Consider the following 14,322-nt stretch of genomic DNA (forward strand, 5'->3'; position numbering starts at 1 on the left):
AAATGACATTGGAGTGTGTATGCTAGTGTGTATGCTAACCCTACTTCCTCAGTATGTGGAACTATGTGTGTTGGGAAAAATCCTACTATTATCTGTCTACAAATGTTGCCTATGTTGTTCCTGCTGTGCGTGCTACCCCAGTACCCGTGAATCACCCTTTCTTTCTCCCACTTGTATAGGAGGACCAATGCCCAGCAAAAAAAATATTCTCTGCATTAATTACCAGTTACGGCACGACAATTTATCTTGATTCTATTAGCGAACGAGCAAATTAAGTAGAAAGCATGGGTAATGCTACTGCTATTGAAGAATTAACTGCTTAACTTGTGGCTAAGTGTACTATGGTTTTACAGAATAGATTGGCTTTGGATATTCTCCTAGCATCTAATGGAGGCACCTGTGCGCTGGTGGGTCAAGAATAATCTCTCTGTTCTCATGCCTGATGACATTTGTGAGGAGAAACTGCATTATCTCCTCCCCGCCAGGTTGTGATGACAACAGAAGTGCTCGCCACTGTCTCCCCCTTCCTTCGGGGATCCAGATTGCCTTATTGGAAATTACCCCGATACCTATGAACCTCAATAATTGTTACGTTAATTTTCAGAAGTTCCATTCGGATCCCCCCTTTCGGTGTAAAATGCCAATTTCCCAGAAACCAGAAGATTTTAAGTTCTGTCTGACAACAGCTCAGAAATGTCATGTCATGTCAGAAATGTCATGTATGGCGATGCTTATGGTATCCATGGCATCAAAGGGGGAATTGTGGCAGAATTGGGTTGGACTGTGATGTTATGCATTTCATAGACTCATGTTATGTCTGCAACCTAACACAGTAAAATAACTTGTGTGAACATGATTATTGTTTTATTACGTCCCACTATATAAAGGACATGTAACCACTTACTCTTGGAGCTCCTTCCGTGACTGAGCTCAGAGATGAATCTAACTTGCAGCTGCTCGTATGTATTAAAAACCTCTTATGGCTGCGATCCCCGTACAGGGATCAACATCCGGGGAAATTTCAGAGTGACTAACTAAAAATACAGCGTCGTAACATTAAACATTCTTGAATATGCAAGTGTCTTACATCCTTACATCCTTCAAAATATTAGAAACTACGTTTTCCGATTCTAAAAAAGCTATTACAGAGAACAAATGCCATTCTTTTGTTTGAGAAGAGCAATCAACAACAACAAACATTTTCCGCCATGACAGTTTTGACACATTCACATCTGAAGGTAAAATTAGTTAGCCACCAGTTTCATCAATAACTGCATCCACATCGTTGTCCCCGCAGTGACTCTATGTACATATCCCAAACAGACCTGCTGCTTTCAAGGAGTGGGATACTAAGCCAGACGCTTATAAGAAATTTCGCTATGCCATCGGATGAACCATTAAACAGGCAAAGCATCAATACAGGACTAAAATCAAGCACCTTTGTTGTACATTATAAAAGTTTATTTTGATCATTATGAGAGAATGTCATGATAATGTAATTACATTTACAATGTGCATTCACTGAGATTACAGAATACATCTTAAATAAAGAAAAAGCTGAGTTTCAGGAGATGCCACCTAGGGAACTGGACAATCATTTCTTTTTTTTTTTTTATGTTACCATGTAGAACCAGAACTTGTACAATATTTTGTACAATTAACATTGATTCATTCTAAACTAGGATTATTTTCAAATCCACTTTCTAGAGGGAGCAACGTTTAAATATCATGTTATAGTTTCAAATCGCATCCGATTTGGTTCTCAAAAGTCTAGGATTACAAAGATTATACTGAAGTTAAATGGTAAGTCTGATGTATATTTTTGGAGTATATACTGAGTAATTTACTATGGGTAAAAATATCCCAATATGAATTTCCCATCTAATGCAGTAAGATTACGGTATATCATGCTAGCCTATATTAAAACTATTGTGACCATACTGTCCCATTGATCAATTACATTTGATTTGTACATTTACTGGCTGACCATCAGTCTACTCAGTGACAGGTGTCTCAAGTGCTACTCCCACCAATCTCTCTGCGTCTTGGCTCAGGCTGTTAAGTGTGGAAGTCAGTAGGTAGCAGAATGCAGCGAAGACAACCCCACGCCATTATATCATGCTTGCCTATATTAACACTATTGTGAACTTAATGTCCCTTTGATCAATTAAATTTTATTTGTACATTTATCTTCAAGCTGCATAATTTAGTTATCTACTTTTAACTGTATTTCCTTGATTGCATTTCCTTGTTTGAAGATAGTGTTCAAGAAAGAACGCAAACACAGATCTAGATTGCAATTCAATCTTGAACATTATCTCACTCATTGGCCATCAGTGCCTTCATCAGAACATTGTGTGCATCATCAGCCAGCTCATTCAGACATTTCTCCAACATGTAGTAGGTTGTACTAAAGGAAATCGCTGCTGCAGCAATGCTGCCGACAGCAGGAATGTTACTTAACAGGTACTCAGCCATCGTCACCGCTGATAGAGCTGCACTTTGAAGCAACTTGACAATCACATCTTTGTTTATTTTTTTTTGGTTCAGAGGTGACTTGAGGACTGCTTTCAGCTCCTCCACCGACACATTCATTCTGTTACCAAGGCTCTGCAGGGACTCATCATCAAGACCGAAAGCGTGATAATACCTCTGGACCTCAATTACCAAGATGCTTACATCTACAACAATGGAAAGGCCTGGGATAGGTATTGCTGCCACTAAGCCAGATACAAAAGCTAGCCTCCACATGTTGGCTTTGAAAGCCTCCTTCTTCCTCTGGTTGATTTTCAGGGTTAAATTAGGGATGGACAACAGTAGTACATGCCTCTTGTGGTCAGGAAGCTCTTTCTCCATTGTCTCCTCCAGGTCAGGGAAATCGTAGAGACCAAGGTCAAAACTGGAGATGAGAAAGATCTTAGGAGAGCCCAGACCCTGATCCTGAAGCCCTGAGGAGCAAAACAAAGTATCGTCAAATACAAACACAGTAACTAATATGAAAAACAAATGATGTTTGTATTTGTTAGCAGTAGAATACACTAATAGACAGTACCAGTCAAAAGATTGGACACACCTACTCATTCAAGGGTTTTTCTTTATTTTTACTATTTTCTACATTGTAGAATAATAGTGAATACATCAAAACTATGAAATAATACATATAGAATCATATAGTAACCAAAAAAATGTTAATTAAACAAATCAAAATATATTTTCTATTTGAGATTCTTCAAAGTAGCCACCCTTTGCCTTGATGACAGCGTTGCACACTCTTGGCATTCTCTCAACCAGCTTCAACTGGAATCCTTTCTTGAAGGAATTCCCACATATGCTGAGCACCTGTTGGATGCTTTTCCTTCACTCTGCAGTCCGACTCATCCCAAACCATCTCAATTTGTTCGGGTGATTGTGGAGGCCCGGTCATCTAATGCAGCACTCCATCAAATCAAATCACATTTTTCTAGCAAGGCTCTGCGGGTGACACATTTTCACTGTCTTTTTACTGGTGTTTTTATTTCTTTACTTACCTATTGTTCACCTAATACCTTTTTTGCACTATTGGTTAGTCTGTAAGTAAGAATTTCACTGTAAGGTCTACTACACCTGTTGTATTCAGCGCACGTGACAAGTAAACTTTGATTTGATTTGACATGCACCGAACACAACAGGTGTTGTATTCTTGGGATAGCCCCATTTTTTTTCAATTTTCTCCTAAAATGACACCCACATCTAACTGCCTGTAGCTCTGGCCCTGAAGCAAGGATATGCATATTTTTGGTACCATTTGAAAGGAAACACAATGACGTTTGTGCAAATGTGAATTCAATGTAGGAGAATATAACACAATAGATCTGGGAGAAGAAAATACAAAGAAAAAAAACAGTTTTTTACCACCTTCTTTGAAATTCAACAGAAAGGTCCCACATTGAGCCATCACTCTGTTTGTCATTCTGATGGTGTCCACAAGATGGCAGCAGTGTATGTGCAACATTTCAGACTGATAACTTGAAGTATGAGCCAAATACATGACATTTAGTGTAAAGTCACCTAGGTACATTTGGGCAAATCGTGAAGTAGACATTCATATTCACATTTCATTTTTCTGCAAGAATATCATCAAATCTGTATACTTGGATTTTGACTTAGCTTTTCCAGTACTAATAGCCATATTATAAGTTCAACATTTGCAATACACCCAGTTTTTGTAACCTCATAACTCTCCCTATTCATATCATTTTTGTCCAAAAGGAAAAGGTTTTCTGTCGCACAAGGTTAGCAGCTACATTTTGTGACAGATATGGGGTTACCCGACACTGCCATAAAGCCCAGCTCATTGGCTATCTAGCTAGCTTTGTTTGACCCCAATTGGTGTTTGACCCCGATTGGTGGTCAAGTAAAGACTGCCCGAGTAATTGGCATGCAATGAAGGTGTCACTCTCTGACCAAATTTGGTGTCCTATAGAATATACTACACCCCTAATGATGTAGTGAAGTCTTACGTTCTAGGATCTCTGAGGAATACATACAAATGTGATTTGACTGGTTGAAACATAACATTTAGGGTTAGATTTTCACAGATTCCTTTCTTTACAAATTGAACGGGTGGAAATACAACATCGATCGTGCATCGTCTATGTTGACATAAAATCCTTTTTCATATCCTAAAAAGGTCTATCTAACAAAATTAAACTTCATGTTATCTCTGGGACCCTTTGGATGATAAGTCAGAGCAAGATTTGAGATTGTAAGTACACATGTCACCTTCAGAGGTGAATTTATCAAACCCATCACGGAGAAAAAAGTGTTTTGTTGTTAGGAGCTCTCTTAAAACAATAGCATTGCATTTTTTTCACAGTAATAGCTACTGGAAATTGGACAGTGCAGTTATTTTACCAAGAATTTAAAAAGTGTTTGCAAGAGCAAGGAGGCCTACAGGCCTACAAACCTGACTTAGTTACACAAGCTCTGTCAGGAAAAATGGGTCAAAATACCCCCAACTGATTGTGGGAAGCTTGTGGAAAGATACCCGAAACATTTGACCCAAGTTAAACAATTTAAATGCAATGCAACCAAATACTAATTGAGTGTATGTAAACTTTTTGCAATGGGAATGTGATGAAAGAAATAAAAGCTGAAATAAATAATTTTCTCTTATTTTTCTGACATTTCATATTCTTAAAATAAAGTTGTGATCCTACCTGACCTAAGACAGGGAATTTTAACTAGGTTTAGATGCCAGGAATTGTGAAAAACGGAGTTTAAATGTACTTGGCTAAGGTGTGTGTAAACGTTTGACTTCAACTGTATGTAGATTCAATTAAAGTGACTATTTATGCATGACAACAGAGAGTGGCTGTGGTGTGGAGAGGGTAGGGAAGGGGGCAATGTGAATAGTCTGGGTAGCCATTTTGACTAGTTGTTCAGGAGTCTTATGGCTTGGTGGTAGATGTTTAGAAGCCGATTGGACCTAGACTTGGCGCTCCGGTACTGCTTGACGTGTGGTAGCAGAGAAAACAGTCTATGACTAGGGAGGCTGGAGTCTTTGACATTTTTCAGGGCCTTCCCCTGACACTACCTGGTATAGAGGCAGTGATGCAACCAGTCAGGATGCTATCAATGGTGCAGCTGTAGAACCTTTTGAGGATCTGAGGACCCATGTGAAATAGTTTCAGTCTTTTGAGGGGGAAATGTTTTTGTCATGCCCGCTTCACGACTCATGGTTGTGCTTGGACCATGTTAGTTTGTTGGTGATGTGGACACCAAGGAACATGAAGCTCTCAACTTGCTCCACTGCAGCCCCGTCGATGAGAATGGGCGCGTGCTCGGTCCTCTTTTTCCTGTAGTCCACAATTATTCACTTTTGTCTTGATCACGTTGAGTGAGAGGTTGTTGTCCTGGCACCACACAGCGAGGTCTCTGACCTCCTCCCTATAGGCTGTCTCGTTGTTGTCGGCGATCAGGCCATCCACTGTTGTGTCATCGGCAAATTTAATAATGGTGTTGGAGTTGTGCCTGGCCGTGCTGTCTTGAGTGAACAGGGGGTACAGGAGGGGGCTGAGCACGTACCCCTGAGGGGCACCTGTGTTGAGGATCAGCGTGGCGGATGTGTTGTTACCTACCCTTACCACCTGGGGGCGGCCATTCAGGAAGCACAAGATCTGGTTGCAGAGGGAGATGTTTAGTCCTTAGCTTAATGATGAGCTTTGAGGGCACTGTGGTGTTGAACGCTGAGCTGTTGTCAATGAACAGCATTCTCACATAGATGTTCCTTCTGTCCTGGTGGGAAAGGGCAGTGTGGAGTGCCATAGAGACTGCATAATCTGTGGATCTGTTGGGGCTGTTGTGCTTCACTTTGTAGTCTGTAATGGTTTGCATGCCCTGCCACATCCGACGAGCGTCAGAGCCGGTGTAGTAAGACTCAGTCTTAGTCCTGTATTGATTCTTTGCCTGTTTGATGGTTCGTTGGAGGGCATAGCGGGATTTCTTATAAGCTTCTGGGTTAGAGTCCCGCTCCTTGAAAGAGGCAGCTCTAGCCTTTATCTCAGTGCGGATGCTGCCTGTAATCCATGATTTCTGGATGGGTTATGTACGTTATCTCATGACGTTGCCCTCTTTGGGTACAGCGAGCACCATCCCCCGCTCTCTGCTTCTACAACCAGACTGCTGTGGTTAGAGTGAGGTCGTAAATTCCTAGGGAACACTTTGCCATATGGCCACACAGTATGGAGATAGAGTGAAGTTTCATAGAGAACAAAGGAATTGCTTCCACCAGAACTTGAGGTTCGAACAATGTTTACGTGGAGAAGGTATAAAAGATCGGTGAAGAATCCTGCTACGAACTGGTCCGTTTGTTACAACTTGGGGAAGCTCATAGGAGACGGTGCGGCCACATTACCATAACACTGTTTATATAATAGCCTCAGATATGAGGTTTACATCTAATTGTTGTATAAGATGAATGAGTGAGTATGATACTGTGTAATGTGATTTTGGACAGTTTAACCGCTTTCAGCTAGGGGGCACTATTTTTATGATTCCCAATGTAAACGGCCTATTCCTCAGGCCCATATGTTAGACTATGAATATAATTGACAGATTAGGATAGAAAACACTCTAAAGTTTCCAAAACTGTCAAATTATTGTCTGTGAGCATAACAGAAACCAGGAAGTGGCTTCTATTTTGAACGCTCCATGTTCCATAGCCTGCCTTCGGTCCATTTAAAGGGATATCAACCAGCTTCCTTTTCCTATCGCTTCCTCAAGGTGTCAACAGTCTTTAGACATAGTTTCAGGCTTTTATTTAGAAAAATGAGCGAGAAAGATAACATCGCATCACGTGTTTGCATGAGTTTTGCTTGCGCAACAGAGCTTGGGCAGCCATTTTCTCTCCCACTCCTACTGAAAAAGAGACAGTGCCGCTTGAAAAATTATCGAGGACTGATTATAAAAAAAACGTTTGACATGCTTCTGTGGACATTACGGATACTATTTGGAATTTTCGTCTGCGTTGTCGTGGCCGCTCAAGCCTGTGGATTTCTGAACATAACGTGCCAAACAAACAGAGGTATTTTGGATATAAAATAATCTCTATGGAACAAAAGGAACATTTATTGTGTAACTGGGAGTCTCGTGAGTGAAAACATCCGAAGTTCATCAAAGGTAAGCGATTCATTTTATTGCGTTTCTGATTTTCGTGACCAAGCTACTTTGATGCTCATGATGTTTTGTCTAGTGATCGATAAACTTACACAAACGCTTAGATTGCTTTTGCTGTAAAGCATATTTTCAAAATCTGACATGACAGGTGGATTAACAAAGAGCTAAGCTGTGTTTTGCTATATTGCACTTGTGATTTTATGAATATAAATATTTTTAGTAATATTATTTGAATGTGGCGCTCTGCAATTCAGCGGTTGTTGATGACAATTATCCCGGTAATGGGATGGGTAGCGTCAAGAGGTCAATGAAGGAAACTCAGACCATTGTTGAATATTTTAACCATACCACGTGGTTAAACTCTTAGACTATCGATACTGACAGAATAAGAACAAGTCTTTGATATGAATTACTAGTCTGCCGCTAGGAATTCGGTATATGAGAGAGAGAGAGAGAGAGAGACTTCAACACTGAGCGTAAATATATATTGATTGCAATTGTTCCCGAATGACTGAGCGTTCATGTGCAATTATTAGCATTTCAATTGTTATAATTTTCACTCTGTAGTGACTTCTCAGATGACTCCCCCTTTTGTCTAACATGCCGGTTTAGCCCACTAGGGCACATTCTCCTATCATTTCAATACATCATTTTAAATACAGTTACATGATTAAACAGTTTGATCGTGTAATACTAATTACAGAGAATCTTTGATAAAAAAACAAAGTCTTCAATTTAATTTTAGTAAAGACACAAAAGTACGGTCACTGTGGGGACGACGTCATCGATGCACTTATTGATGAAGCCAATGGCAGATGTGGTGTACTCCTCAATACCATTGGAGGAATCTTGGAACATATTCCAGTCTGTGCTAGCAAAACACTACTGTAGTTTAGCATCTGCTTCATCTGACCGCTCTTTTATTGATCTAGTCACGGGTGCTTCCTGCTTTAATTTTTACTTGTAAGCAGGAATCAGGAGGATATAATTATGGTCAGATTTGCCAAATGGAGGGCGAGGGAGAGCTTTGTATGCATCTCTGTGTGTGAAGTATAGGTGGTCCTGAGTTATTTTCCCTCAGGTTGCACATTCAACATGTTGATAGAAATGAGGTAAAACTGATTTAAGTTTAGCTGCATTAAAGTCCTTGGCTACTAGGAGTGCCGCCTCTGGGTGAGCATTTTCTTGTTTGCTAATGGCGGAATACAGCTCATTCAATGCTATCTTGATGCCAGCCTCTGACTGTGGTTTTATGTAAACAGCTTCGAAGAATATAGATGAGAACTCTCTCCGTAGGTAATGTTGTCTTCAGCTTATCATGAGAAACACTACCTCGGGTGAGCAATGGCGCGAAACTTCCTTAAATATCGTGCACCAGCTGTTGTTTACAAAATAAACAGACCGCTGCCCCTTGTCTTACCAGACGCTGCTGTTCTATCCTGCTGGTACATCATATAACTAGCCAGCTGTATATTGATATTGTCGTCATTCAGCCACGACTCCGGGAATCATAAGATGTTACAGTTTTTAATGTCCCATTGGTAGTTTATTCTTCCCAAGAACTTGTCCATTTCTTGTCCAACGGTTGCATGTTTATGAGCAGAATTGGGGGGAATGGGGGTTTATTCGATCGCTGCCTACTTTTCAGAATGCAGCCCACCATCCGGCCTCTCTTTCTCCTCCTCCTCTTCACGCAGATCACTGGGGTCGGGGGCCTGTTCCCGAGGGAGCTGTACATCCTCCGCCTCGGGCTCGTCAGAGTCGTGAAAGAAGAAAAAGGATTCTGATGGTCTGTGGTGAGTAATCGCATTCCTGATGTCTAGAAGTTATTTTCGGTCATAAGAGATGGTAGCGGCAACATTATGTACAAAAAAATAGTAAAAAAATAAGTTATAAACAAACAAAAAAACACAATTGTTTGGGGGCCATTTTAATTCACTCTTCCTTCTTGGCAAATAGACAGCCTGGAGGTGTGTTGAGTCATTGTCCTGTTGAAAAACAAATGATAGTCCGACTAAGTGCAAACCAGATGGGATGGCGTATCGCTGCAAAATACTGTGGTAGCCATGCTAGTTAATTTTGTTCGGGCTAGGGTCCTTTTTTCTCAATTTCCGCCAGACTAATGTGCCCAAAGTAAACTGCCTGTTGCTCAGGCCCTGAAGCCAGGATATGCATAAAATTGGTACCATTGGAAAGAAGACACTTTGAAGTTTGTATAAATATTACAATAATGTAGGAGACTATAACACAATAGACATGGTAGGAGAAAATCCAAAGAAAAAACACCGGAAACACCAACCGATGTCAGTAGTCTTTGTTCAAGGTTTCAGGCTTGTTTCTTCCAAAACGAGTAAGAACTATGAGTTTTACCACAGGGACACAGACTTGGAAATTCGTGTATGTGCGAGTGACGAAGAGGACACGCACCTGCTGATATCGTTTTCCTATTGAACATACTTTTTTCCGTATGAAATATTATAGTTTAATTACATTTTTGGGTATCTGAGGACTATATAGAAATGTATTTTGACTTATTGAAGCAAAGTTCATGGGTAGATTTTTGGATTCTGTTGAACGAGTGGATTACTCAAATCGATGGCGCCAACTTAACATACTTTTTGGGATATAAAGAAGGATTTTATCTAACAAAACGACACTACATGTTTTTGCTGGGACCCTTTGGATGACAAATCAGAGGAATATTTTCAAAAAGTAAGTGAATTTTTAATCGCTGTGAATTTATGAAAACTGTGCCGGTGGAAAAATATTTTGATGTGGGGCGCCGTACTCAAACAATTAAATGGCATGCTTTCTCTGTAAAGCCTACCGTAAATCGGACAGTGCAGTTAGATTAACATGACTTTAAACTTTCAACCAATATAAGAAACTTGCATGTAAAGAAATGTTTAATATCCATCATTTTTATGATTATTTATTTGAATTGCGCACCCTTCAGTTTCACTTGAAGTAGTGGGATGCCAAGCCCAAAGAGGTTTTAAGTGTGCCTTGAATTCTAAATAAATCACAGACAGTGTCATCAGCAAAGCACCTCCACACCATCACACCTCCTCCTCCATGCTTCACGGTGGGAACCACACATGTAGAAACCATCCGTTCACATACTCTGCATTCCAGAAAGACACCAAAAATCTCCAATTTGGACTCCAGACCAAAAAGACAGATTTCCACCGGTCTAATGTCCATTGCTCGTGTTTTTTGGCCCAAGCAAGTCACTTCTTATTATTGGTGTCCTTTAGTGATGGTTTCTTTGCAGAAATTCAACCATGAAGACCTGATTCACGCAGTCTCCTCTGAACAGTTGATGTTGGGATCTGTCTGTTTCTTGAACTCTGTGAAGCATTTATTTGGGCATCAATTTCTGAGGCTGGTAACTCTAATGAACTTCCCTGCAGCAGGGGTAACTCTGGGTCTTCCTTTCCTGTGGCGGTCCTCATGAGAGCCAGTTTCATCATAGAGCTTGACGTTTTTTGCGACTGCACTTGAAGAAAATTGCAAAGTTCTTAAAATGTTCTGTTTTGACCAACCATGTCTTAAAGTAATGATATACTGTCATTTCTCTTTGCTTATTTTACCTGTCCTTGCCATCTTTTACCAAATAGGGCTATCTTTTGTATACCGCCCCTACCTTGTCACAACACAACTGATTGCTCAAACACATTAAGAAGGAAAGAAATTCCACAAATATACATTTAACAAGGCACACCTGTTAGTTGAAATGCAATCCAGGTGACTACCTCATGAAGCTGGTTGAGAGAATGCCAAGAGTGTGCAAAGCTGTTATCAACGCAAAGGGTGGCTACTTTGAAGAATCTCAAATTGAAAATATATTTTGATTGAACACTTTTTTGGTTACTACATGATTCTGTGTTATTTCATAGTTTTGATATCTTCAACATTATTCTACAATGTAGAAAATAGTAAAAATAAAGAAAACCCCTTGAATATGTATGTTTCCAAACTTTTTACTGGTACTGTGCATACTGTACATTGTCAGTGTGTAGACAAACCTTTGATGCAATATTGTCTGATTGTTTCCAGTGTCTTATCCTGGTCAAACATCTCTTTTCTCCCCTCAGCCTTCACGTCGTTATCTATCTTGGAGCGAACAAAGTAGAACTTCTTCTTCATCTTCTGGATCTCCTTGGCCAGAGTAATGTCATTGGCTCTGAATCGCTCTGATGAGACTATGATGAAGAAATCAAAGCGATCGAATTCAACTTTCTGAAGGTACTCTTCTGGTTTGAAGTTAGCGGTGCCGATGCCAGGGAGATCCCAAACATTCATATTTGGGTATTTTGGGTGGGGATAAGCCTTTGCCTCCATGGTGGTTTCCACCACACCAGTTGGAGCAGCGCCGTCATCATTATACCTCATGCCTCTGAACGCATTGACAAAGGTAGATTTACCCGAGCCTGTCTCACCTGTGACAGCAATATTCAGCTCCACATTATTAATCTCCTCCAAATACTCTTGAATCTTGAATGCAGCTGTGGTCAAGCTGTTGTTCTTCACTGCTTCTTTAATCTCTCTTTTTACTGCTGAAAGTTTTGTGTCTTCGTTATTCTCCAAAATGGTATTCATGGCAATCGTATTTCCAATAAATGCAAGTGAATGTATGTTTGACAAAGGCGAGACTAGGAACAACAGGATATGCAACAATATATATATGATAACGCAATCTTAGAACACGCACACACACACACACACACACACACACACACACACACACACACACACACACACACACACACACACACACACACACACACACACACACACACACACACACACACACACACACACACACACACACACACACACACACACACACACACACACACACACACACACACACACACACACACACACACACACACACAGTTCAAAAACAAGTACACCATTAACTGGAAATGTGCTTATGATCACATTTAAATTTGGCCTGTCCGGTAACATCACCAGGCAGTAAAATTGTTAATAGACCAATAAGAAAGAGTTCCAAACCTCGCTGCCAATAACAGCAAAGTTTACGTTATCCCCTCCCCACTCAGACCACTGTCATGGAAATTCTAACCAGAAAGGAAGAGAAACTGCAGTCTCTTCAAAACAACTTATTTTATTGTAAGATTTGCAAATCAGGAACAGTTAACAATCACTCAAAATGTGCAGAGTTAAGAGCCCAATGATACAACCCCCTTTGGGTGGTGTGACAACCAATAACTCTGAGGAAACATTGGGTGGTGACACAAATGTACAGAAACTGTTTCTAAAGCAACCGAAACCGTAGACAAAGAGAAAGCGTTCTAGCAGCAAATATCTATTGAGAACATTTGTGCTACAAAACCAGGACACTTCCATGTTTTCAAATCATGTCTAATCTTCAAGCCTAATCTTATGTTTTCAGTTTGCAAGACTGGGGGTGAAATGAAAATAGTATTGTTCCAAGTAAGCTCAAACTTTTTAGTGATTTGACAGTTACTTTTCACGGTTCTACTAGAGTCTAAAGCGTTATACATTTTAATATTACTCTTTTTACTGCTGAAACTGTTCATCATCAATATTCTCCATGATGTTGTTCGTGACAATCGTATTTCCAATAAATGCAAGTGAAGGTATGTTCGACAATGGCGAGACTAGGAACAACTGGATATGCCATAGTAAATACAGTTGAAGTTGGAAGATTACATACACCTTAGCCAAATACATTTAAACTCAGTTTTTCACAATTCCTGACATTTAATCCTCGTAAAAATTCCCTGTCTTAGGTCAGGTAGGATCCCCACATTATTTGAAGAATGTGAAATGTCATAAAAATAGGAGAGAAAATGATTTATTTCAGCTTTTATTTCTTTCATCACATTCCCAGTGGGTCAGAAGTTTACATACACTCACTTAGTATTTGGTAGCACTGCCTTTAAATGGTTTTACTTGGGTCAAATGTTTCAGGTAGCCTTCCAAAAGCTTCCCACAATAAGTTGGGTGAATTTTGGACCATTCCTCGTGACAGAGCTGGTGTAACTGAGTCAGTTTTGTAGGCCTTGCTCGCAGATGCTTTTTCAGTTCTGACAACACATTTTCTATGGGATTGAGGTCAGGGCTTTGTGATGGCCACTCCAATACCTTGACTTTGTTGTCCTTAAGCCATTTTGTCACAACTTTGGAAGTATGCTCGGGGTCATTGTCCATTTAGAAGACTCATTTGTGACCAAGCGTTAACTTCCTGACTGATGTCTTGAGATGTTGCTTCAATATATACACAATTTTCATTCCTCATGATGCCACTTATTTTGTGAAGTGCAGCAGTCCCTCCTGCAGCAAAGCATCCCTACAACATGATGCTGACACCCCCGTGCTTCAGGGTTGGGATGGTGTTCTTCGGCTTGCAAGCCTCCCTTTTTCCTCCAAACATAACGATGGTCATTATAGCCAAACAGTTCCATTTTTGTTTCATCAGACCAGAGGACATTTCTCCAAAAAGTGTGATCTTTGTCCCGTGTGCAGTTGTGAACCATACTCTGGCTTTTTTATGGAGGTTTTGGAGCAGTGGCTTCTTCCTTGTTGAGCTGCCTTTCAGGTTATGTCGATATAGGACTCGTTTTACTGTGGATATAGATACTTTTGTATCTGTTTCCTCCAGCATCTTTACAA

At 40.3% G+C, this 14,322-nt stretch overlaps 1 protein-coding gene across 1 annotated transcript; it reads right to left on the minus strand.

Annotated features, from left to right (window-relative positions):
• Positions 1-1,439: 1,439 nt before the first annotated feature.
• LOC118358025 (interferon-inducible GTPase 5-like) lies at positions 1,440-12,347 on the minus strand. The gene is made up of 2 exons (XM_035735391.2): positions 11,685-12,347; positions 1,440-2,948 (listed from the first exon to the last, which is right to left on the minus strand). The coding sequence occupies exons 1-2, from the start codon at positions 12,256-12,258 to the stop codon at positions 2,320-2,322; spliced, it is 1,203 nt and encodes a 400-aa protein (XP_035591284.1). The 5' UTR covers positions 12,259-12,347; the 3' UTR covers positions 1,440-2,319.
• Positions 12,348-14,322: the final 1,975 nt, after the last annotated feature.

This window comes from Oncorhynchus keta, chromosome 25 (assembly GCF_023373465.1).
Source record: "Oncorhynchus keta strain PuntledgeMale-10-30-2019 chromosome 25, Oket_V2, whole genome shotgun sequence".
NCBI classification, from domain to species: domain Eukaryota; kingdom Metazoa; phylum Chordata; class Actinopteri; order Salmoniformes; family Salmonidae; genus Oncorhynchus; species Oncorhynchus keta.

What these genes read in the sequence shown, in the direction of transcription:
- LOC118358025 (XM_035735391.2), bottom strand. Translation starts at nt 12,258, where the DNA reads ATGAATACCATTTTGGAGAATAACGAAGACACAAAACTTTCAGCAGTA. An exon ending in CAGACAATATTGCATCAAAG is followed by an intron (nt 2,949 to 11,684) that starts GTTTGTCTACAC and finishes TTTGCTCCTCAG; the next exon opens with GGCTTCAGGATCAGGGTCTG.